General features: G+C 39.1%; 1 protein-coding gene across 1 annotated transcript in view; it reads left to right on the top strand.

The window, feature by feature from the left end:
• Window positions 1–21,269, top strand: part of LOC104041997 (sodium channel protein type 5 subunit alpha) — a 34,555-nt gene extending 13,286 nt beyond the window's left edge. The window contains exons 12-27 of the mRNA XM_064441831.1: window positions 184–313; window positions 1,806–2,044; window positions 2,389–2,589; window positions 3,374–3,727; window positions 5,401–5,838; window positions 7,330–7,476; window positions 8,550–8,670; window positions 11,358–11,512; window positions 12,212–12,385; window positions 12,647–12,754; window positions 14,368–14,646; window positions 15,272–15,325; window positions 17,081–17,222; window positions 17,851–17,951; window positions 18,373–18,643; window positions 20,038–21,269. Of these exons, the coding sequence (XP_064297901.1) occupies window positions 184–313; window positions 1,806–2,044; window positions 2,389–2,589; window positions 3,374–3,727; window positions 5,401–5,838; window positions 7,330–7,476; window positions 8,550–8,670; window positions 11,358–11,512; window positions 12,212–12,385; window positions 12,647–12,754; window positions 14,368–14,646; window positions 15,272–15,325; window positions 17,081–17,222; window positions 17,851–17,951; window positions 18,373–18,643; window positions 20,038–21,269 (4,146 nt within the window). The remainder of the gene's footprint in view (window positions 1–183; window positions 314–1,805; window positions 2,045–2,388; window positions 2,590–3,373; window positions 3,728–5,400; window positions 5,839–7,329; window positions 7,477–8,549; window positions 8,671–11,357; window positions 11,513–12,211; window positions 12,386–12,646; window positions 12,755–14,367; window positions 14,647–15,271; window positions 15,326–17,080; window positions 17,223–17,850; window positions 17,952–18,372; window positions 18,644–20,037) is intronic.
• The last annotated feature ends 1,493 nt before the right edge of the window (window positions 21,270–22,762 follow it).

The raw sequence follows: 22,762 nt of genomic DNA, 5'->3' as shown, positions 1-22,762 counted from the left end.
ATTTACCGCATCATTATTACTGAAGAGTAGGACCTTTGTTCTCAACATCTATTACATCTTGTAAAAAGGTACATTTATTTGGCTGCATGTCATTGTTCCTATTAACTTTCCTAGTTACCCATCATCACATCCTACTTCATTTTATTCCTGTGGTATCTCCCTAATCATGTTTACTTCTTTAAGCAGCCAGCTGTAAATGATGAGAGCAGCATGATGCATTTGACTCCTCATCTGTCAGTGGAATACTTTAACGAGGCACTTCAGAGACAAAGGGCAGCAAGTGCAGTCAGCATAATTACCAGTGTCTTGGAGGGTAAGTGGTTCCTCATTGCGCTCCTTTCAGTCCTAAGGTAATGCTAGCATTAAAGACCAAAATGTCAATACATTTCTTGAAGGTTAACAGAGATTTGTAAGAGTGTAGTTAGGAAATTCATCGTTAATTTGGATTTTTAAAACAAACAAAAAAAAAACACAAAAAACTTTGTCACACAGACTATGCCCTGGAATCCATCCTTTGCCTATTGTAAGATCTTGTTTGTGTTGGACAGGCAGTGAAAGCGATTGGAATGAGGGTGGGTGGAAGGAGTTTCCCTAGCTTCTGAGGTGCAGGGCTCTCCTCCTGACCCTGTGATGGGCGATGTGTCACTGTCAGAGACGTAGGCATGCGAAATCGAACAGTAAGACTATGCAGCCAAAATCAGTTGTGGCAATTTCTGGGTTTTGAATGCTTAACCTCACTATTCTATTCCTTTAACTTACCTTCCCATATGAATCTGGGGGTGGAGGTTGTTATCACTGACTGTTATTATGCTGACTGATAGTTTTATTGCAATTTCTGAAAATTCTCAGCCCAAATTGTTTAGTTGTTTTCTGGACCAGGATGAGGAAGACTTTTTGTTGTTGTTGTTCTCTTTTTCTTTTTTTTTTTTTTTCATCAGTTCATCTGGTCTTTGAAAAATTTTCAGGTCCTTGAAAACCAGATTGCTAACAATTTCTACTGTATTTTTATTTCACTTTAAGTAAGTTCCAGTTTGTCAATGAATTTACACAGGACTTCAGCAGGGTCAAAAGTATTTTGGAGAACTCACTAATATTGATGGTGAAGAAAGGAAGGCTATGTGATTTATATTGGACCAACAGGATGTAAATGACAAAGCCAGAACAGCTTCTATCCCATGTTTACCTATAGCAAATGGGGAGGTGTGGCAGCTGGCATCAGCTGGGAAATGGTAGGCATGACCTTTCCAGTAGAAGCGGCCTAAGGCCAAATTTCAGACGCTGTGGTTTGGCTCTGCCTCAGCTACAATCAGAGTGCCTGTGGCTCCCCTTGATTGTGGACTCCCTTGACTCGAGTCAAAGGAGACAGAGATGTTTGATGTAATAGAGTCAATGTCCTAGACACCTGCTTAAGGGTAAGGTGAAAAGTGCCTTAGCTGCTGTATTGACTCTGAAGAGCTTGTAGCGTGAGATGCTGCAGTGCGGCCTCCGCATCCCAAACATCCGTATTTAGCCAAATGATTGTAGGACGAGTCTGGGTCTAAGGAAAATAAAACCTGTTCCAAAGGCTTTTGAAGTAAGTTTACATGAATACATTTTGAATCCAGTTTTCTCTGAATTTTATCCTCATGTTTATTAGCTGATGTAGGGACTGCACGAATGGTGGGAAGTGCAGGGAAGCTCTGGGGCTGTGTGAGATGTGAGGTTTCCTTTGACTTCTGTGGTCTTTTGAATACTTGAAGATGTTATTTCACTACCTTGCTCAGTGATAACTATTTAATTACAGTAGGGTTTTCTTTTGCATTTAGAACTTGAAGAATCTCAGCGGAGATGCCCGCCGTTCCTGAAAGATTTTGCTTTAAAGTATCTAATCTGGGACTGTTGTCCGCTTTGGTTAAGAATCAAGAAGAAAGTGGCTGCTTTCATAAAGGATCCCTTCATTGATCTCACCATCACTGTTTGCATTGTGATGAACACTTTGTTCATGGCACTGGAGCACAATAATATGTCAGATAATTTTAAGTTGATGCTTAATGTAGGCAACTTGGTAAGCAAATTCTCAGCTATGTGGCATTTTATACCAAGGACTGATTGATACGTGCTTTCCCTTGAGACGTCAAAAGTAACTGTAAAAACTAAAGATTAGCAAACTCTGCATTTGTAAACTCTAAATTTCTAATATAGGCAGTTCCCAGATTTTACTGATACACTTCTAACACACTCTTTAGAAGGCAGGAAACAATCCTCCCATTTTAATTGAAAAGGCAGTAGAAGTTCGTAAAAATTAGCTTTTGTTGAATTGTCCCTGAATGTTATTTGTGGGAACATGATCTACAGATAGGATAAATTCATGGCTGCTTTTAGGCTGATGCTTCTGCTTCTTTGTCACAGGTTTTTACAGGAATCTTCACTGCAGAAATGATCTTAAAAATCATTGCTCTCGATCCCTATTATTATTTTCAGCAACACTGGAATATTTTTGACAGCGTAATTGTCACATTGAGTTTAATTGAACTGAGTTTACCCAAACACAAAGGAAGGAAAGGCAGGCGCACAGGAGGAACCCTATCAATTTTACGATCCTTCAGACTGGTAATGCCTCACATTTACTCAGTTGTATAAAATATTTTGTTGTGAATATAATAGAGAATACTTCTGTTCTCTGCAGTTAGGGTGCAGGAAATGATTTTTTTTTAATTATTTTTTCCTCTCCATCTTCTTGGCACTAGGAATAAGAAACACACTCTTAAACTCCTTCTGATGTTAGAGTCAGAGTTTAATGGCATAGGCTATTTTTTCTTTTAAATACACTAAGAAATATTCAGAGGAAAAGATTTTCCAGAGTAGAAATTGTAAAACTGGTGTCAAAAATCAAAAACCAGCACAGGAAACTTAGGGAAAAAAGTGTCAGAGTACAAATACAGAAAAAACTATACTTAAAAACAGATATGAGATGATGTTGAGGTATTCATCTCGTATGCCATGGACCGATTGAGGTTGCTTTCCCAAAAGATAGACTAATTTTGTAGTAATATAGCAGCCTGTCTCCCAGCTTGTTACATGTAAGCTAGGCACCATCGTCTACACCAGGTGCATTGTATGGATGCCCGTGTGGGCCAAACACTTACCAGGGACTCAAGGTAGCCTGGTCCTGTATGAGGTGGTTGGTTTGTTTTCTATGTTGCCCAGTCAAAAAAATAAATAAAATCTATAAATGCTTTTTAAAAAGTATTAGTGTCACAGTGCCACAAGTATTACATTGCTGGAATAGTTCAGAATATCTGTAAAATGCTTTTTGGAGGATTCAAACATGCAAAGGTGCAGAGATGGGCTATGTCTGCTGATGTCTAACACTATGTTTTATGTTTCTACACAGCTGAGGGTCTTCAAGCTGGCAAAGTCCTGGCCAACTTTAAACACTCTAATTAAAATAATTGGTAACTCACTGGGTGCACTGAGTAATCTGACCCTCGTCCTGGCAATCATCGTTTTCATTTTTGCTATAGTAGGGGTGCAACTTTTTGGGAGAAGCTACGGGGACAACTGCCGTAAAATAAACAAAGATGGCAAGCCACGCTGGCACATGATGGACTTTTTCCACTCGTTCCTCGTTATTTTCCGAATTCTGTGCGGAGAATGGATTGAGACCATGTGGGACTGCATGGTGGTCGCTGAACAACCACTGTGCCTTCTTGTCTTTCTGCTGGTCATGGTGATAGGAAACTTAGTGGTGGGTTTTCCAATATTTACTTCTCTTTACACTGCGAAAGGTAGAATCTACTTAATTACCATTTTGTCAACAAAAGGCAGTTTCCCTAACGCAGGTGGAAGAGTTACCTGTGTGTGTGTTATAGGCCGCAAAAGCCTCTTTTGCCTTTCACCTTTGAGCCACTGTCCGTATTTTTGCATTTTGCATGCTCTGCATGCAGCATCACTTGACCTTTTCACGTGGCAATGTGACAAGGAATATCTTTGCAGTAAACATAGTACAGGCAACGATGTTTCTTCACGTCTTGGGATTTGGATGTAAATAATCAGTAAGTCTTATGGCTTCCTTGCCTGAATTAATGGAGCTGAGTGCTTAAGTCCCCCTCTAAATGAATTGGGTTTAAAATTATTTTTTTTTCTAAGATCCCATGCAAGTATTGAATTTTGTATCAGCAAATGGCAGAATCTACACTCTTATCACTGAAATCAGGATTTTCTTTAATCACGTCTAGGCATGTTTATACCCAAGGGCTAGATCCCGCCACAGCATACCTACACAGCCTCGCACACCCATGCTGGGGTGTAAGGGGCAGGCTGCCTTCCCAGTCCTGGTCCATCATTTCTGCCCAAATAATAAAAATATTAAGCTTAAAAAGCTTAACTTCTCATGTCCTTCTTAATATCATTCAAATACTGATCTTTCCTTAATTTAAGAAACTGCTGAAAAGAATTAAGTTTGGGCAGTCGTTATGGGAAATACCTGTTCTGTGGCTGAATCCCAAATCCCCGGGTTTAAAGTCCCACCTGTTCTGCACCCCAGTGATTGATTTCAGTGATGAAATGCTGTAAGTGATATTCATATTGCATAATGTTAAGTGTCAAACAATAAAGTGCTTAACCTGCGCTCCTTGTTTAGGCTTTCTTATTATCAAAAGAAACAGATTGGAATCTGAGAGTGAGATTTATTCCAACCTAAGGTCAGTAGCGAAGACAGATGAGACAAACTGGTCTCTGGAGGACTAATGTTCTCCACTGACTGTTGTCCCTGGATGACTCAGGGGTGCTGCCTGCCCAGTTCTGAGACAACAAAAATCAAGACACATAGATCCCATCCCAAACTGAAATATTAGGAAAAAAATAAAATTCTCCCATTCCCTTAAAAAAAAAAAGTGATGTTTATAAATTCTTCTATTTAAATGTACTCAAAAGCAGCAAGGAAACCTCACTTTGAGATTCTCTTCATATTGATTTTTGTGACAGTGGTGAAGATTTGATGGAATTGCTGGGCCCAAATCCACAGCGTTTTGGGTGTAGCACCACAGAGGCTGGATTTAATTCTAGTTCGAAGAAGGAAGAGACATTATTAAACTGACAAGCTCTGACCATAGTCTTTCTTATTACCGTAACCTATGAAAAGTTGTTTTGGCCAAATAATGCATTTGGCATGCACAGATCTGTTTTAGCTACTATTTAAATAACTTTGAGGGGGAAGAGGGTCATGGGAACAGTGGACTTTCTGAGAGAGAAGTTTGCTTCAGCAACCATAATGTTATCATAGTCATTTCATTGTGGCCTCGTTTTGGTTTGCTCAGTAAGACTGAACTTTGATTGTATCTGTATTCTTCAAAGTTAGAATTTAGACTGCTGAATATTACTCTCCAGATGTAATTTTATTACTGTTTCAATGACTTTCAGGTTCTCAACCTTTTCATTGCACTACTGCTGAATTCCTTCAGTACCGACTGTCTCCAGACAGCAGAGGATGACGGAGAGATGAACAATCTTCAGATCGCCTTTGCTCGGATCCACAAGGGATTTCACTTTGTGAAGAGTGTTACATGGCGTACCTGTTGTGGAAAGCTCAGGCATATAAAGAAGGCACACAGGAAGAAAGTAAAATTGACTGCACAGAACCCACCTGCGTTCAAGTGTGAAGAAATAAAAAATTGTAAAAATAATTACAATAATGAATGGACTGAGAAAAACAGGGATAAATGCTCAGGTCTTGAAGATTTTATTACCAATCCCAATGTATTTGTTTGTGTCCCTATTGCTGAGGCAGAGAATACAAGTGAGGGTTTCGAAGATGATGACAAGCTGAGCACGTTTACAGACACAGAATACAGCAAACAGGTAATAAATTTATATGAGATTCTACTGTTCCAACACAAATATATTGAGGGATGCATGTATGGTAGAAGACTGTCTCTAGCAGAATAGGGTGGCATATATCGATCCATTTCCAGAGAGTTACCAAATTTTGAACTAGAACCAAAAGTACGAATGTTTAAAGTGAGGGTAAATTATCACTTGGAGCCTTTTAAAAATCATGAATCTTTCATGGTCTTAAAAGAAAGACCATAAGTTGTTGGGTTTGTTGCAGGGATTCCTACCTGACATGGTATGTTACACACGGGTAATTACATAGCTCGTAGGTAATTGCGGTAGTCCTTTACGAACTTGGCATTTATTATGTAAAAAATTATGTAAATAATGCCCAATATTTTGGGATTGTTTATATGAGAGAGAAAAACCCCATATGTTCTGCATAAGAGCATTATCATGGACTCATGATATATATTTATAGCTCTGGTCCATTTTTTATATTTTTCCTTGTTGTGTACAGTATATAGTAATTATTAGAATGAGGTAAGAGTAGCTCTAAGTCATGTTTCTTATATGACAGCATATATTATCCTATTTCACTGTTTTCTCTGATTTTTTTCAGTTCTATTTTAACCATAGAAGATTGCTGTTCTGGTCTCAGGATTTCCCACCTTAAGTTTCTGTCTTAATTCCTATGCAAAAATTCTCACTTTTGACTGGTTCACTAAAATACTTAGTTTGCTGCATGTCTGTTGGGGAAAATTTCCCTTTCTCTATCCTTAGGTAAAAATCAGAGACTCAAACTGGTCATATCTCATTACTTTTGTCTGGCAACTCCCACTTTAAATGAAATGTGTATCTTATCTTTCTTTCCCTTCCAAATTGTCCACCCTCTAAAAAGGGAAAAGAAACCTGTCATGGTTTATCCCCAGTCAGCAACTGAGCACTGTGCAGCTGCTCACTCACTCCCCCGTGGTGGGGTGGGGGAGAGAATGGGAAGGGTAAAAGTGGGAAAACTCGTGGGTTGAGGTAAAGACAATTTAATAGGGAAAGCAAACGCTGTGTACACAAGCAAAGCAAAAGAAGGAATCCATTCACTGCTTCCCACGGGCAGGCAGGTGCTCAGCCATCCCCAGGAAAGCAGGGCTCTGTCATGTGTAACGGCTACTTGGGAAGACAAACACCATCACTCCAAACATCCCCCCTTCCTTCTTCTTCTCCCAACTCTACATACTGAGCATGCCGTCATATGGTGTGGGATATCCCTTGGGTCAGTTGGGGTCAGCTGTCCCAGCCGTGCCCCCTCCCAGCTCCTTGTGCACCCGGCAGAGCACGGGGAGCTGAAAAAGTCCTTGACCAGTGTAAGCGCTGCTCAGCAACAACTAAAACATCTCCACATTATCAGCACTGTTTCCAGCACAAATCCAAAACTGCCCCATACTAGCTGCTATGAAGAAAATTAACTCTACCCCAGCTGAAACCAGGGCAAACCCCCTCTAATGTGCAGATTATTTTCAGGATGAAAATCACCTGAGGCTGAGGGGAGAAAGAGGGAAAAATTCAGGCAGCTGGAGTAAAGGATCAGTATTTTCCTCTGAAGAATTCAGTGTGCTTTACCTAGGAAAGGACAGGAAGCTCGAGCCGTCCTCACCAGAACAAAAAGAGGTAAAAGGTTGTTTTCTATGGCATTGACTTTCCAATACTTGTCAAGCACAGGTATGTTCTTGTTCAAGGATTTCCTGGAGTGGAGTTTAGTGGCAGCAGCGGCTCTGAGCGTGCAGCAGCCGGTCTGGCTGGTTAATAACGGAGCTGGAATTATGTGAATGAAGTTGAAGCTGGGCTGATTTCTAGGTATTGATTTTTAAGAAAAATGTATGTATAAGAAAGAGAGTGTTTAGAAATGGAAAAGAAAAAGGACAAAATAATTTGATTCAAATAAATAATTTATAAAATTTTCTCTGCTACTTTCCATTTATTGAAATTGGAGTCCACAAAAAAAAAAGGAAAGGAGGGGAAGAAAAAAAAGGCATTAAAAGAGAGATGCTTCCAAGTCTGCCTGTGTCCTGAGTATCTCAGTTTCAAGAACCGTAATACTTTAAATGAGTTTCTCACTATGACATTAAAGATAGTTAATTAAACTATTTTTAGGATAATTTTAAATAAAGACTACATTAAAAAACTAACAATGCACTGTGCAAATGTAAAAGAACAAAACCATAGAGAAAGTAATCAGTAATAATCTGCTGACTCATCACACATTATATACAGTGTGATTGGATAGCAAAAAGCTTTGTAATTGCAGAATATATGATACGAATCCAATTTCTACTTCATAAATACTGTCATGGGTGTTTCAGTTCCTGATACAATACCAGATATATTTATCTGGTTCTCCTGTCTGAATGTATTTTCCAGTGATCTCATGGTTTCAACCCGAGTAGTTACCCTGCTTTGAGGACTATATATGCTGCTAAACAATTTGAAAGCTCTCCAATTTATTAGGCAGTTAAATCTGGTTCCTGTAATTAAATAGCTTTGGTCCCTATTTGAATGCACCTCTTGGTCCTTCTAAACTCATGTGCTTTTAAAATCACAAAGTTTGTTCCATTACCAACAGTACTTGAAATATTAGCACCTAGGCAAGTTTTAATTTTGAATATTATTTGTTCATGGATGAGCTTATGCATTTGGAGCTGAATGTAGAAAGACTCAATACTTGATCTTATTTTGCTCGGTAGTTTGACAGTGTCAGCTCTTCTGAAGGCAGCACAGTGGATCTGACAAATCCTGAAGATCTTCTGAGGCAAATTCCAGAGTTTGCTGAAGACCTCAAGACTCCAGAAAAATGTTTTCCGGAAGGTAAGGCTCTCATGGTTTCACCACTGGGAAGTGAGAAGAGTCAACCAGATTTGTTCCTCTAGTGACACTGAGCCAAGAGGATGAGATTATTTTCAGTTCATTTTACTTACAGGTAGATAGTCCGAATCATTGTCTCTGTCTAGTCAACAGAGAGATTGTGGCACCTGAAAAATAAACCCTGTTTCCTTTAAAGCCAGTTGCTTCTAACTGGGACCTGGCAATGACATAGACCCAATCCCAAAACATGACATTATTACAGTGGAGAGAGATGAATTTCACTCTATTGGACAGGATCAAAGTCACTTTGGGAGTTTAACATAAGAGAAGTGTATGTGATCAGATGTCACCTGACAGTGGCCATTAGAAAAAGGCACTCGCCACATCAGATTTGTTAATACTTTGCAACACTAGAAATGTTTATTCCTTGAATAGCATTTCATGAACAATGTTTGTAACAAAGAAAGTAGTGAAATAAGCAGAGAGAAGGTGCTAGGATGAAGTTGAATTTCTATAGGGTGATAATCTGGGAATCCCTTCTCAAATCATCGTACAACATCTAGCTTTCCAAATTGCTATGGGGTGTGTTGAGTACTTTTATGAATTCTTCCTACCCTAACATGCATAACAACATGTCGTTTTCATGAGATGCAAAGAAATAACTCTTTAAATTTTTCTCAAATAAGTATCACTACTGACAGCCAGGGGTAATCACTGCTCTCTCAGTGTTAGTTGTGAGAAGATGAACTACATCAAGTCTGTTTATAGGCTCGTTTCTTCCAAGTGTGTTATATAAAATGAATTATAACTAGCAAAATTCTTCCTGGTGCTCCAACTTGCTCTTTGCTCACCCAGACAGCTTGGCCGACCACCACCATTTCTACCCGTTCCCAGAATTTTCTTAGATTCTGTTGTTTTCTGCCCATTCTAGCTTCCCTGTACCACAAAACGATCGGGAGGCACTTCTCCTGCCTCACTTATGTGGAGCCCAGCAGCAGGTCCCACAGCTCTCTGAGCTTGCTTTCCTCCTCCGCTTCCAAAGGCAGAGCCTTTCTCTCATCACCACCTTTCCATTCGAACACATCTTCCCGGATATTTCATCTGATAAGAACACAAATAAATCAAATCTGGCTATAATTAATCCCACCCCCTCATTGCCCTGTTCTGCAGAGTTGGCCTATTTTTTTTTTTCCTGTGCCCTTTTTGGATCAATGAAACTTCTAATGTACATTTTTAGGATTGAATCAATAACAGTGAAGGATGTAGAAAGTATTCGAAGCTAGAGGGGTGTTGTACCTGAATGCAAAGTATTCTCTGTGTAGTAATAATATATATATTCTACTATTTTGTTATGCATCATAAATCCTGAGAGAGATCCACTCTACCTACATCGTAGTTTGCTTTCTTCAGAAAAAACCCACAACTATTATATTAATAATACATGTGTCAGATTTCTGTGCTACAGGTTTTTTTCCAAGCTACTTTATCGATGGCATTTTTTGCCAGTGCAGCCATTTCAACAAAAGAAATAAAGAATTTTCTTCCCTGCTCCAAGCAAGAAATGTGAAATACCTTGTTTTGTGCCCTGTAGTCCCAGCTGCAGTGTGCCTGCTGCGGCCAAACCATTGGAGTACTCAGCTGAAGGTGCAGCAAAGCTGTACCTAACACAGATTTCTGAACAAAAAAAAGGCTCTATCTTGTGCAAGTGCTGTTCCCTGGCTCGTCTCAAATCCCAGATCCTCATTAATGGGGAAACTGGGATTACTGAAAGAAAGATGACAAGAATTTTGTGTATATTTATATATATATTTATATATATTATATACATTTATATATATAAATGAGTTATGCATATGATACTGTATAATATGTGTATAAGATCGTACATGTGGCACACGTACTTTTTTGTATGCTTGGAAATGACAGAAGCCTTCTGGCTGACATTTTTCATGGTAATGAAAACATGAATTAGCCTAGAGCACACAACAAGGAAAATGTTGGCCTAAATGAGTTAATTCTTGGCAAAATTAATAAGTAATCAAATCCAGGATTTTGTAATGGGGTGGTCAGGAAATGTTAGGTGGCCGTGGCATCATTGTCTGTTACAAGGTGTAATCTGGTGAGCTTGAAAGGAGCTGTCTCCATTTAGGGAGCCTCTATGTCAGATAGAATACGACATATTCTTGCAGATTATTTGACATAAAATCAGTCACTCCATGTATTCAAGAGCAAATAAATAAATTAATAGACCTTGCAAGGCAGGGTGTAATGCTGTAATATTGAAGACAACTGCTTGCCCTTTTGTTCCAGGGTATTTTGTCTCTGCTTTCCAAACAGCGTGCAGAGAAAGGCTTTTGTAACATAAAGACTCTTCCCATGGCCCTGAAGTTTTGTGTGCCCAGAGAGCAGGCCGCAGAGCATTGCCAGCATCTCAGAAATACCTTGAAACAATGGAAAAGTTTCCAAGGGCACTCCACCTACTTTGTGTGTGCACATAAATAGGAGTTAAAATGCAAATAGATTTAGATAGTTCTTTTTTTTTTTTCCCCTCATGGCAAAACATGAAAAAACCCAACAATGATACAACTAACATAACTATGGACTTTTTCCTGCCACCAGAAGTTTCTTGAGCAACGCTTCACGTGCCTGTACATTCATTGCATACATTCACTGCTGTCTCTCTCCTTCAGGTTGTGTTCGATACTTTCGTTGTTCTGTGGGTGGTGCCATAAAGTTTGGAGGAGCAACATGGTGGAATCTGAGAAAAACCTGCTACCAGATTGTTGAACACTCCTGGTTTGAATCCTTTATCATATTCATGATTCTTCTGAGCAGTGGAGCCCTGGTTAGTGTAGCACAATATCACGTATTTATTTAGAAGTACTTTTAGCTTTACTTTGTACCAAAAGAAATTTGGCTTTTGGGTTTTTTTCGTGTTGGGGGGTGTGTGTGTGTGTTTGGGTTTTGGTGTGGTTTGTTGTTTTTTTTTTTTTGCAGAAAATGGAGCAAATACCTTTGAACTCATCAGGAGAAAAAATAGGCTTCACATAGCAGCAATTTATTCATATTGCAATTTCTGCAAACTTATTATTTATGTTATTACAGATTGTGAGACAGTGAGCAATGCTAAAAATATATAGCTCTCAGAAGCTATCTCTGTTCTGGCTGTATACTGGATTTTTCTGGCTGTCTCTGGAAGTTATTTCACAACTGTGAAATATTTTTTTTTAGGTTGTTAAAACATAAATTACTCTTAATACTTGAAAAAATAGTACTTGATTCTCTTGAAAGAAGTTTGTATTTTCCTCCTAGGATCCCATGTGCACGATGTTTGTGTCCATGAGGGGTACTACTTGGAGAAAAAGAAAGGGAAAGGACAGGGAAAATTCAAAGTTTGTCAGCTGTCATAGATCTGAGTAAAAGATGGGGTTTAGATCTGTGTAAATCATGTATTGAATGATAAAGGGGCCTTAATGATTCCAGACTTCCATTTCATAAAGCTTGTCTCTGACTTCTGCCATTTATTAATATATTATGATTTCAGGCATTTGAAGACATCCATATAAATGAGAGAAAAAGCATCAAAATTATGTTGGCATTTCTTGACAAAATGTTCACTTTCATCTTTGTTCTGGAGATGCTCCTGAAATGGGTGGCTTATGGCTTCAAGAAGTATTTCACCAATGCCTGGTGCTGGCTGGACTTTCTTATTGTAGATGTAAGTTCTGCCTTTGACACTTCCACATGCGTCCTGATTCAGGATGCCGTAACAGAATCACTGACTGGTTTCAGGATGCAAGGCTAAGACAGTAGTGCTCTTACCTTCTTCAGTGACCGTTGCAGGATATTGCACTCTGGGCACTGAAAATATGGGGAGATTTGGTTTGGCTTTTTTAAAAAAGAAAAAAGAAAAAAAGCCAGGAATAATGATAACAGATGCCAGGACATTGCTAATACTTACTTTTATCTTCCCATTCAGGTCTCTTTAATAAACCTCTTAGGCAGTTCATTTGGCCCCATGAAATCTCTCAGGACTCTCCGAGCTCTGAGGCCCTTAAGAGCATTGTCACGATTTGAGGGGATGAGGGTAAGCCTGAATACAAATTAAACCCTGTCAGTACTAATTATCAGGTAACAGGTTCACAACTCATGGCTCTGTCTTTATGAAGTTGACATATCTACCCCAAGTTCAGTTTAGGACCTGTAAATGAATTTTTAAAAGGCACCTTGGTTGCGGAGTGCCTCTGACTTGGCTGCTCCTTTCCTTGCGCGATCAATCCTACGTGCCATTGAAACTAAAACTAGAGCAGGCAGAACTTTGTTTCACTGCTGCTCAGTCATTCTTGGGTTCCTGTCTTACTGAGATAGCAAAAAAAAAAAATAGTAGAGAATAAGAACTGTGAGCACAATTCTCATTTTGAAGTCTGATGGCAAGCTAATTCAGAGTAATCGCCTCTGCTCTGCAAGTTTTTACTGGATTGATTTATAAAAACTTTAGACTGTTAAGAACTTCTTTGCTCAAATTATTGTTCCAAATAGCCTTATTCTTTCACAAAGCAGGAGTGTTTTTCTGTAGAATATTTGCTGCCTTTCTCCATCAATGGAGCGCCTGGAACAATGTGAAGCTACTGGACAATAATTATATTTAATTACAAATCTATCATTGTGCAAACGCAGAGGAAGATTCCCTCAGCCATATGCAAAACACATCCCTACACAGCACATACCTGTAGCATCCCTGTCACACCTTTACACGGGAATGAAGCCTCAATGCAGCTGAAACACAGGTTGCTTTTGGATATCTCTGGAAGTGAGACTGAAAGCTCTTTGACTGAAAGCTGTTTGATTGCAGTCTTGTCTCTGTGAAGGCAGAGAGAAATTGCATTAAATTAACTAAGAGAATATCTCAAAATTTCCATATGTGGAGTCAATTTTGAAACAGGTACCATCATACTCTCTGTCTTGCTACGCAGCACGTGTGTGACATGGTCTCCAAAAGCATTCACAAAGCTTTTTCTTTTTTTCTTCTGGTCTGTCAAGTTCTTCTTTGCTACCTGACTGCCGCATGCACTGCGAAACTCAAAGATACATTCTCATTGTTTCCTTATACTGCCCCATATTTTGAATCAATCTGTTACATCTTAGCATGCACTTAAAACCTACATGGACATTTTCTGTGATTATACAGCACCTAACACAGATTTTTCCCTGCCTAGCTCGTGGTTATACAGACCCCAGTCACAATCATAATCCACGGAAAAGAATAGATCTAGAAAAATTCTAGTGGAGAGGTATTTCTGGTCCTTTAAAAAACTACTTTCTACAGTCTTAATAATACAGTCCTCTGCACTCGTGCTTGTGGATGAATACTTCAGAAATGTTTTGTTATAAAAGTGTAAAACAAACAAAAATCCCCAACTCCAAAACCAAGGGAAAGTCATCAAAAGAGGATGGACTTGCACTGTAGTGTACTTACGTGGTAGTGGTTCACAGCAGCCCAGAAAGTATCAACTATTCCTTTGAAAACCTAAGAGATACTAAGGAACTTTGAATCTTTGTTCATGCCAGCAGGGACTAGTATTTGCACGGAAAACATTGGTTTTCGGTTTGCTGAGATGACTAAGTGACTGCTTATTGCACTGAGCAAATACTTGAGCCCACAATTCTTTAAGTGTATTTTTCCTTTCCCATTTTTCTAAGGTGGTGGTGAATGCCCTCATGGGAGCCATCCCTTCCATCATGAATGTTCTGCTCGTCTGCCTCATCTTCTGGCTCATCTTTAGTATCATGGGAGTGAACCTCTTTGCTGGGAAGTTTGGGAAATGTGTCAATCTGACAGAAGAAAATTCAGAATTAAATAATTCCATCAATGACATAACAGACTGTAGAATGTCTAATAACACAGGAAAAATATTTTGGGTCAATGTTAAAGTCAACTTTGATAATGTTGGCTCTGGTTACCTGGCTCTTCTTCAGGTGGTAAGTGCTGCCTGCCTTCACTAGCCAGCACCACGTCAGATAGGCTTGACCTCCTGCCAACTCCTAACTCATTTCTGTGGGTGATGGAAAAGAGAGGTATCATAGAGCCTGCTCTTCCCTTGTAGCTGGTTGTTCAAACACCAGTGCTGTTCGTGCACAAAAATGGAAATAGGGTGACAAATTAGGTCCCGCTGTGATTTTCCAGGTGATAAAGTAAGCATCTGGTGGACAGGTGCTGTTTCAGCCTCCAGCATGTTCATGAGACTGAGAGCTGGAGTCAATCACAGAAGGAAACGGGGCAAATTCTGAGCTAATCTTCTGTAACACGGGCTTTTTTTCAGCTATGAGGGTTGTAAGGCCTTTAGTAGACCGTGCTAGTGAAGGCTAGCCCTGTCAGCATCCTAGGATAGCATGTTCTGTCTCACCCTAGCAAGTTTTTGCATCCTGATAAGGCTGAGAACACCACACGTACGTAGGGGCAAGTTTCCCTAAAATGAGCGCTTGGTGCTATGTGTGTGTGACGATACCAAAGGCTCTTACTCCAGTCAGTATCATTCAGATTTTGCAAATGATGTGAGGACTTACCCTGAAAGTCCAACACATTTTCCATAATCTCTCATTCTAGGCAACATTTAAAGGTTGGATGGACATCATGTATGCGGCAGTAGATTCCCGAGAGGTCAGTCACTATATTCAAACTAGATTTTTTGTTAATGTTACTCTTTTCCACAAAAGCTCTATGATTTTTGCACTTTTATATCTGCTGTTTGTGTTAAATCTTTCCAGTAATTATTCTGATCAGATGATGTAAACATTTCATCTGTGGATGACTCGTAGTATCCTAATCCGTTGTAATGGGGAGTAGGATTCAACTCCAGATCCACTCCCCTAAATGCAGTTACCGATACTGTAAGGCCTCCAAGTGCCCTGTATGGTTAATGGAGATCTGGTTAATACGCTCAGAGGGATCTAGGGAGCATTTCAGCTCACCCTGGATATCAATACTGTTTAGTTGAGCACCTCTTTATACTACATTGACTCTACTAACCACTGCATGTCCATCAGCTTGCAGGGGGCTTCAGAGCTCCCGCTCACAGGGAGGAACCTACCTTCACACAACCCTATTTATGAAAATCAGACTTGGAGTAAACCTAAATGTTTTGCAGTGACATGGTTTAAAGTCCACTTCAAAACATAAAACCAAACTTGGCAAGAATCAAGCTATTGTGGATAAGCAACCATTTAAAATACATTATCTGGCATCGCTAGTACTATTTTACCTACTGTTCATATTGACAGCAGTGTTTGCTGTCTTATCAGAAATATCATCAAATGTTATAAAGAACAAAGTGCTATGTCTTTGGAGGCAAAGAATTTCAGTTGAAGAGGTTATCTTAATTTGATTTTGACTTCAAAGGAATCAAATTATTTTAAAAGTAAACATATATAAAAATGGGGGGAGTTGTGTTTCAATTTGAAAAACTATTTTTATTGATTGGCTTTTGTTTTTATCCATAATAGCCATAGAATAAGGGTTTATTGCTAAGAAGAAAAAGACATATGTAGGCCAAGATTTTTAATGGCAAGAGCTTGGAATTAGGCTTCTAATGGTTTGCTTGATTTTTCAAGTACTGAGCAATTTACAGCTCCTATTCCTATTGGATAAAGCTGAACTGATGCTTCTGAAACGCTTGTGAAAATCATGTCAGGAATGTCCAATTCAGTAACTATTTCTATTGACTTCAGTAGGGCCGCAATCAATTGCAAATGGTAGGATTTTAAGTCAGATTTGAAATGAAAAAAAAAAAACCCACAACAAAAAGCTTTTGTGGAAAAGAAAAATTAAAATAAAAGTAAACCTCATTCACCATTAGTCAAAAACTAAGTTCTGCTCTACAAGTTTTTCACTGTAAATATATTAGTATGAATTAAATTATCCTGTTTTGCAATGATCTAGCCAGAAACTACAGAAACAAACACTGTAAAAGAAATCAAACTAACAAGTTGTCTTTGTATAAACACTTTGTAGTACTGTTATTCTGGACCTTATTTTCTGGTTAGATATCTCTCAGGGGTTGTGCTTGGTGTATCATTTTATAAGGTTCATGTTTTATTTCAAAAGGGATAGTAGTCAGCACCTGAGCAATAATGTCTCCACAAGGTCCTAGAATTTTGGTGTATCTAGTAGTCACGGTATGAATGTTACTTCCTTCCACCATTTCATACCCCTTCCAAAACGCTATACATATAATAGTTTGTGTTATGCACTATTGGTAGTTTTAAACTCTATCAATTTTGTCAGAGTTAGCAGTAGGGCTGTAAATCTTAGGTCCTCCTAGAATCAATTTGTGAGAGGATCTGCAATATGAAGATTATTCTGAATTGAGTCCATGTTGTTACGGGTCATTTTTCATGTTGCTTCTCATTCTTGCAGAAAAATGAGCAGCCGCAAATGGAGCACAGTCTATTTATGTATCTCTACTTTGTGAACTTCATCATCTTTGGATCTTTCTTTACCCTGAATCTCTTTGTTGGTGTTATTATTGACAACTTCAACCAACAAAAGAAAAAGATAAGTATATTGGTTGTGCTCCCAGGCACCTACTATGTCTTGAATAATGCTGTCTTTAGAGAACAAGGTCCTTGCTATACATAGACTCTAAAACTTCTATCAGCATTTACAAGAGCATTAGCAATTAAGTTAGCAGAAGGAACACCTAGGGTGAGTTTCTTCCTCCTTACTTTTCTCCAATAGCCTGAACACCCGGCTCTTTCCCCACTTATAAAAGGCAATGACACCTTCTCTGCAGCCCCTTAAACTTCTGCTCTTTTTGGGGAACTGAGCACGGCAGGAGACTTGTTATTTAGAAAGTGGTCTGGTACAGATGCTCGGAGAAGTATTTTGGATATTCAACGCAACCAGGATGTGGGAAGCCAGGGGAAGATTCTTCCCTGTCCAGGTTTTCAGTAGGTTCTTTGTTTTCATGCTTTCTGAGCTAGCTGGGTTTCACCCAAGGACTTCTGCTCTGTGAATGTATGGTTTGTGTCACTCTGGTTTTTTGGACACAGTTACGCATTATGAAAAGGGCTGGTACAGCAAAATGTGAAAAAGGAAGGAATGTTAGTTTCCAGCATTTTAGACTTTGGAACTACAATAGAGTTGCTTTCTCACCAAACAACAGTGACATTTCTCTATATACTTAGGTGGGGAAGATATCTTTATGACAGAAGAACAGAAAAAATATTACAATGCAATGAAAAAGTTGGGATCCAAAAAACCTCAAAAACCCATTCCAAGACCACTGGTAAGACTGACTGCATTCTTCAAAAGGAAAATGCATTGCAGAAGTGCAATTTAATTCCCTGACAAGTGCATATGTTTACATATTGCATGTAAATTATTAATGCTGTATTTACCTTGATACTCAGACAGTGCTCTAAAGTCAATCCCATACCAAAAAGTTGCACTGAAAGATTTTACAGGTTAAATATTTATTAAGTTCTCTGCGAAAGTACTGTTGGGTTTTACGTTCACCTTGGAACTGATTAAACTTCAGGATGGGAAGGGATTTTTAACATCATTTTTACATTCTGCCTTTCTCAAATTCCTTTGGCTTCACTATAGTTGAGTGAATTTGCAACATAAAAATTGGAGCTGTTGGAAACATGTACAGATGAACACTTCCTTCTTTCATAACTGATGCCAGATATATTTTTTCCCTCTAGAACAGATACCAAGGGTTCCTTTTTGACATTGTAACATGCCAGTCCTTTGATGTTGTTATCATGATTCTCATCTGCCTTAACATGGTCGCCATGATGGTGGAAACCTATGAGCAAAGTGAACAGAAGGCTAACATCCTTTACAAAATCAATATATTCTTTGCTGCCATCTTTACTGCAGAATGTGTACTGAAGTTGGTGGCTCTGAGGCAGTACTATTTCTCAAATGCCTGGAACATATTTGATTTAGTTGTTGTGATCGTATCACTTCCTGGTAAGTAAAATTGGTTTGGCAAAATCTTTACTAAATCGATTATTATTCTTTTCAGAAAAAATACAGTTAAAATTTACCAACAGCAAATGGATGTGGAAATGGAAATCATAATACTGTCTTGAGGAAAAAGAACTAAAAAACCCACCGTGATTATATTAAAATATGAAATAAGTTTTTTTAAAAAATTTCTGTTATTTTCTTTTAATAAAAGTATCAAAAAAGGGCAGCTGTGTTATGTAAAATCTTTCATAATCATTCTTTAGTTTGTTTTTTCCTAGTCTGAAAGACAGAATGAATAACCCATCGTACCAGTACAACATTATGTGATAATGTGATAATTTCCATTGTTGTAGATTTAGTGCCAACCAAGAAATCTTCAATCACATAAAAATTGCTAGTTTCATCATCTGAGTTTGTAAAAGAGAACTGAAATATATAGACAATATGAAGACTGGAATTAGATTATAGACTACAGAATTCAGTTTCTGGAAACTCAGGCATAGCTGACTGAAAATAAGGGTTCACACTGTGTTCACACTTGTATAGGAAAGAACAACACAAGTATATTAGCTTTTATTTTAAGGGATTGTAATGGAAGAGCCCGGTAGAGAGCTTTTCTGCCAATTTAACTGTTCCTAGAGCCAGTACTGGCAAAATAGCACAAGGCATTTAGGGGAAGAAAAATATTTCTTTAGTATGACGTCTTTTGGGGAAGTAAGATTCCAGTAAGAATATGGCTCTTCCTTGAGAAATTAAGTTCCTGGAGTGGAAATTCAGAAAAATGTATCAAAAACATCTAAACATAGAGAAGCCAAACCTTTTCTAGTGCTACTAGATCTGTCATTTTTTTCATGCAAACTAAAGTTAAAAACCATCCCAATGTAGCTATGTCCTGGAATGAACAGAGCGCCATTGTAGAGTGGCATCGCTGGGTTTGCTCATACATATCTTGACTATATTATCTAAACGATGACCGCGACATTGTTGTTATATCTTGTTTTCTTAATTTAGCTTTGTACTGTCAGTATTTGAAGTTATATTTGGAAGGTAAACACATAACCTGCACCTGCTGAAGTATTCATGCAAGCGGTGTCAAAGAAAACCGTCAATCAGTGAGTGTCGACTGATACGGGTATTCAAAGTTGTGCATAGAAAGGTGCTTGCCATCCTTAGTGCAACGGGTGCTATCTCCTAGTGGTCTAAGAATGTGGTTTATAATTGCTGATTTCTACAGCTATTTTTTCAACTCTAATTTCTATTAAAGGTTGTTCTGCTAGGGTCTTAGCATACAAACATCAGACATTTTTCAACTGTACAGATATTATAATTGCATCCTACTTACTAGTTAAGCAGAAATGTGATATTCTAACCAGTTGCTATCCTTTCCGTTTTAGCCTTACTGCTTTCTGGCATCAGTAAAGTGTTTGAACATTTCTTGCCACCTACACTCTTCAGGGTCATTCGCTTGGCTCGGATTGGACGAATACTGAGGCTCATCCGGGCTGCCAAAGGAATTCGAACTCTGCTTTTTGCTTTAATGATGTCCCTACCTGCTCTGTTCAACATTGGCCTCTTGCTTTTTCTGGTCATGTTCATTTACGCTATTTTCGGCATGGCTAACTTTGCCTACGTGAAGATGGAAGATGGCATTGATGACATGTTCAACTTCCAAACCTTTGCTAACAGCATGCTCTGTCTCTTCCAAATCACCACGTCGGCTGGCTGGGATGGTCTTCTCAGTCCTATTCTAAACACTGGGCCACCGTACTGTGATCCAAACATAAGTGGTACTATAGGCGAATGTGGGAAACCTGCAATAGGAATTGTTTATTTTGTAAGTTACATCATTATATCATTTCTCATTGTTGTAAACATGTATATAGCTGTTATTCTGGAGAACTTCAATGCTGCTACTGAGGAAAGTACAGAGCCTTTAGGGGAAGATGACTTTGACATCTTTTATGAAATCTGGGAGAAGTTTGATCCTGAGGCAACTCAGTTTATAACTTTCTCTGCACTTTCAGACTTTGCAGATGCTCTGGCTGAACCTTTACGTGTACCAAAACCAAACAAAGTTGAACTCATAGCAATGGACCTGCCCATGGTCAGTGGAGACAGGATCCACTGCTTGGATATCTTGTTTGCTTTTACCAAAAGAGTGTTAGGAGATTCTGGGGACATGGATACTCTTAAAGTACAAATGGAGGAGAAGTTCATGGCTGCCAATCCATCCAAAATATCCTACGAGCCAATCTCCACTACTCTCAGACACAGACAAGAGGAAGCTTCTGCCACTGTCATCCAGCGTGCCTATAGGAGTCATTTGCTCCTGCGCTCCCTAAAGCAGGCTTCTTACCTGTACCATCACAGAAATTCCATTGGTGAAACTCTTGGTGGTGTTGCTCCAGAAAAAGAAGGACTTATTGCATTCATGATGAGTGAAAACTATGGTAGGAGTCCTGAGAAGTCTGAAACTTTGTCCTCACCATCCTTTCCTCCATCATATGACAGTGTCACAAGAGCCAGTAGTGGCAATCCTATGGTTGAGAATGGAGAAATTGCAGGTAATCAACAATCTCCAGAAATTAAACAGTTCATCAGTGACAATGGTGTTAAGATTATTTAAAAATGTTCACAGAAGCTGATATTACAAATACATGTCAGGTGAGGCAGCCTCCCTATTAAACAAAGTCTGTTGGTCACGATCAGTTAGGAATGATCGCTTAACTGTGGTAGCTGCTAAATCATAGCCTTTGGCTCTGCTATGTTCAGCTTTGTTCAACATTTACATATGCAGAGACAAAAGCTGTGAAGGATTTTAGATCTGTTTGATCAAGGGCACCCTACTGCAAAGCAGGTCCCAGAGTACCCGGGTGCTGCGGCGTATTCACAGCAGGGATAGATAACATCTGCTGGCATCATCCCTGGTGCCAGAAGCAAAGAAAAGCCCAAACAGCAACAGATCTACTGGAGAACAGGAAAAGAATGTCAGTGTTAAGATAAATTGCTGAAGGGAAAGGAGTTAAAATTTCCATTAGTCCATTCCTAATCGATACTCTTGTTATACACCTATTCAAAAAAAGATAAAATTCAGCAGCCATTTTCTTATTTTTGGGGACTGATGTACCACTAACATAGCCACTGCATGATCTACAGGCATGCCGCAGTGTAGTGGACTTCTTCCAATATGATCGATTTACAGAGTAAGTCATGGCATGTACGCTATTGTAGTTGTTACTGCAGCTTAATGAAATAATAAATACAACTCTTGGTATTACAGAAGTTGTATTGAGCTGAGTAAAACCTTGCTTTATATTTTGTCTGTGAGGATTATTTTTTTAACCAAGTTTCCTCTGGCAGTGAGGAGAAGGCAGCTGTCGTGTGTGTCTTTCAGTCACTCCGTAACAAATGGTGTTTACTACATACTTTCCTCAAACTTCACAGAATGGTTGAGTTTCATGCGCAAGTTCATTCCTGCCAACGCGGTAGAGAAAAGAGACACAAATAAGCATTTCCACTGGGGCAAAATTGGCGGCACCGCTTCAGATGACATCAGAAACCCAGGCTGGGGACTGCCACGTGGGCGGCGTCTGAGCTGCCCTTGGTTGTGGTGGTGAGTGTCACCCACGGCCAGGGAGTGAGGCTTTGACCTAAGGTGGATGTGTCCCATTGCTGGCAGGAGCTTTTGCCTCTTCTTTTGTGCTTACGTGATGGCAGGACCAGTCTTCTCTGTCCTGCAAAGATTAGAAGAAGCCAAAGTATCAGTAATGTGGACAATTAAGAAATCTGGGTTGAAGCATTTGCATGTGGAGTTAAATCAGACTAAGAATGTAATCATAAATTCTGCTTCTCGTGAAACTACATGTGCACCTGGTCTCTCATGATCCCCACCACATTTTCCTTATAAAGTTCTTTATCTTTCTTCATGTCCCTACTAGCTTGGGCTTCTCAGAAAAACACGTGCCCAAACAGTGCTCAGTCGTCCATCCTTTGTACATGTACTCTGGAGGTGTTTCCAGCTGATGCACTTTGCTGTCTAATGATAGTTGTGTTACCCTTTGTCGTGCACTAGACCGTCACAAATTATCCTTGGCGTTTTAATTTCTTAATTTAAACTTC

Source organism: Phalacrocorax carbo, chromosome 2, assembly GCF_963921805.1.
Source record: "Phalacrocorax carbo chromosome 2, bPhaCar2.1, whole genome shotgun sequence".
Lineage (NCBI taxonomy): Eukaryota > Metazoa > Chordata > Aves > Suliformes > Phalacrocoracidae > Phalacrocorax > Phalacrocorax carbo.
This window is presented reverse-complemented; position numbering and strand designations above follow the sequence as displayed.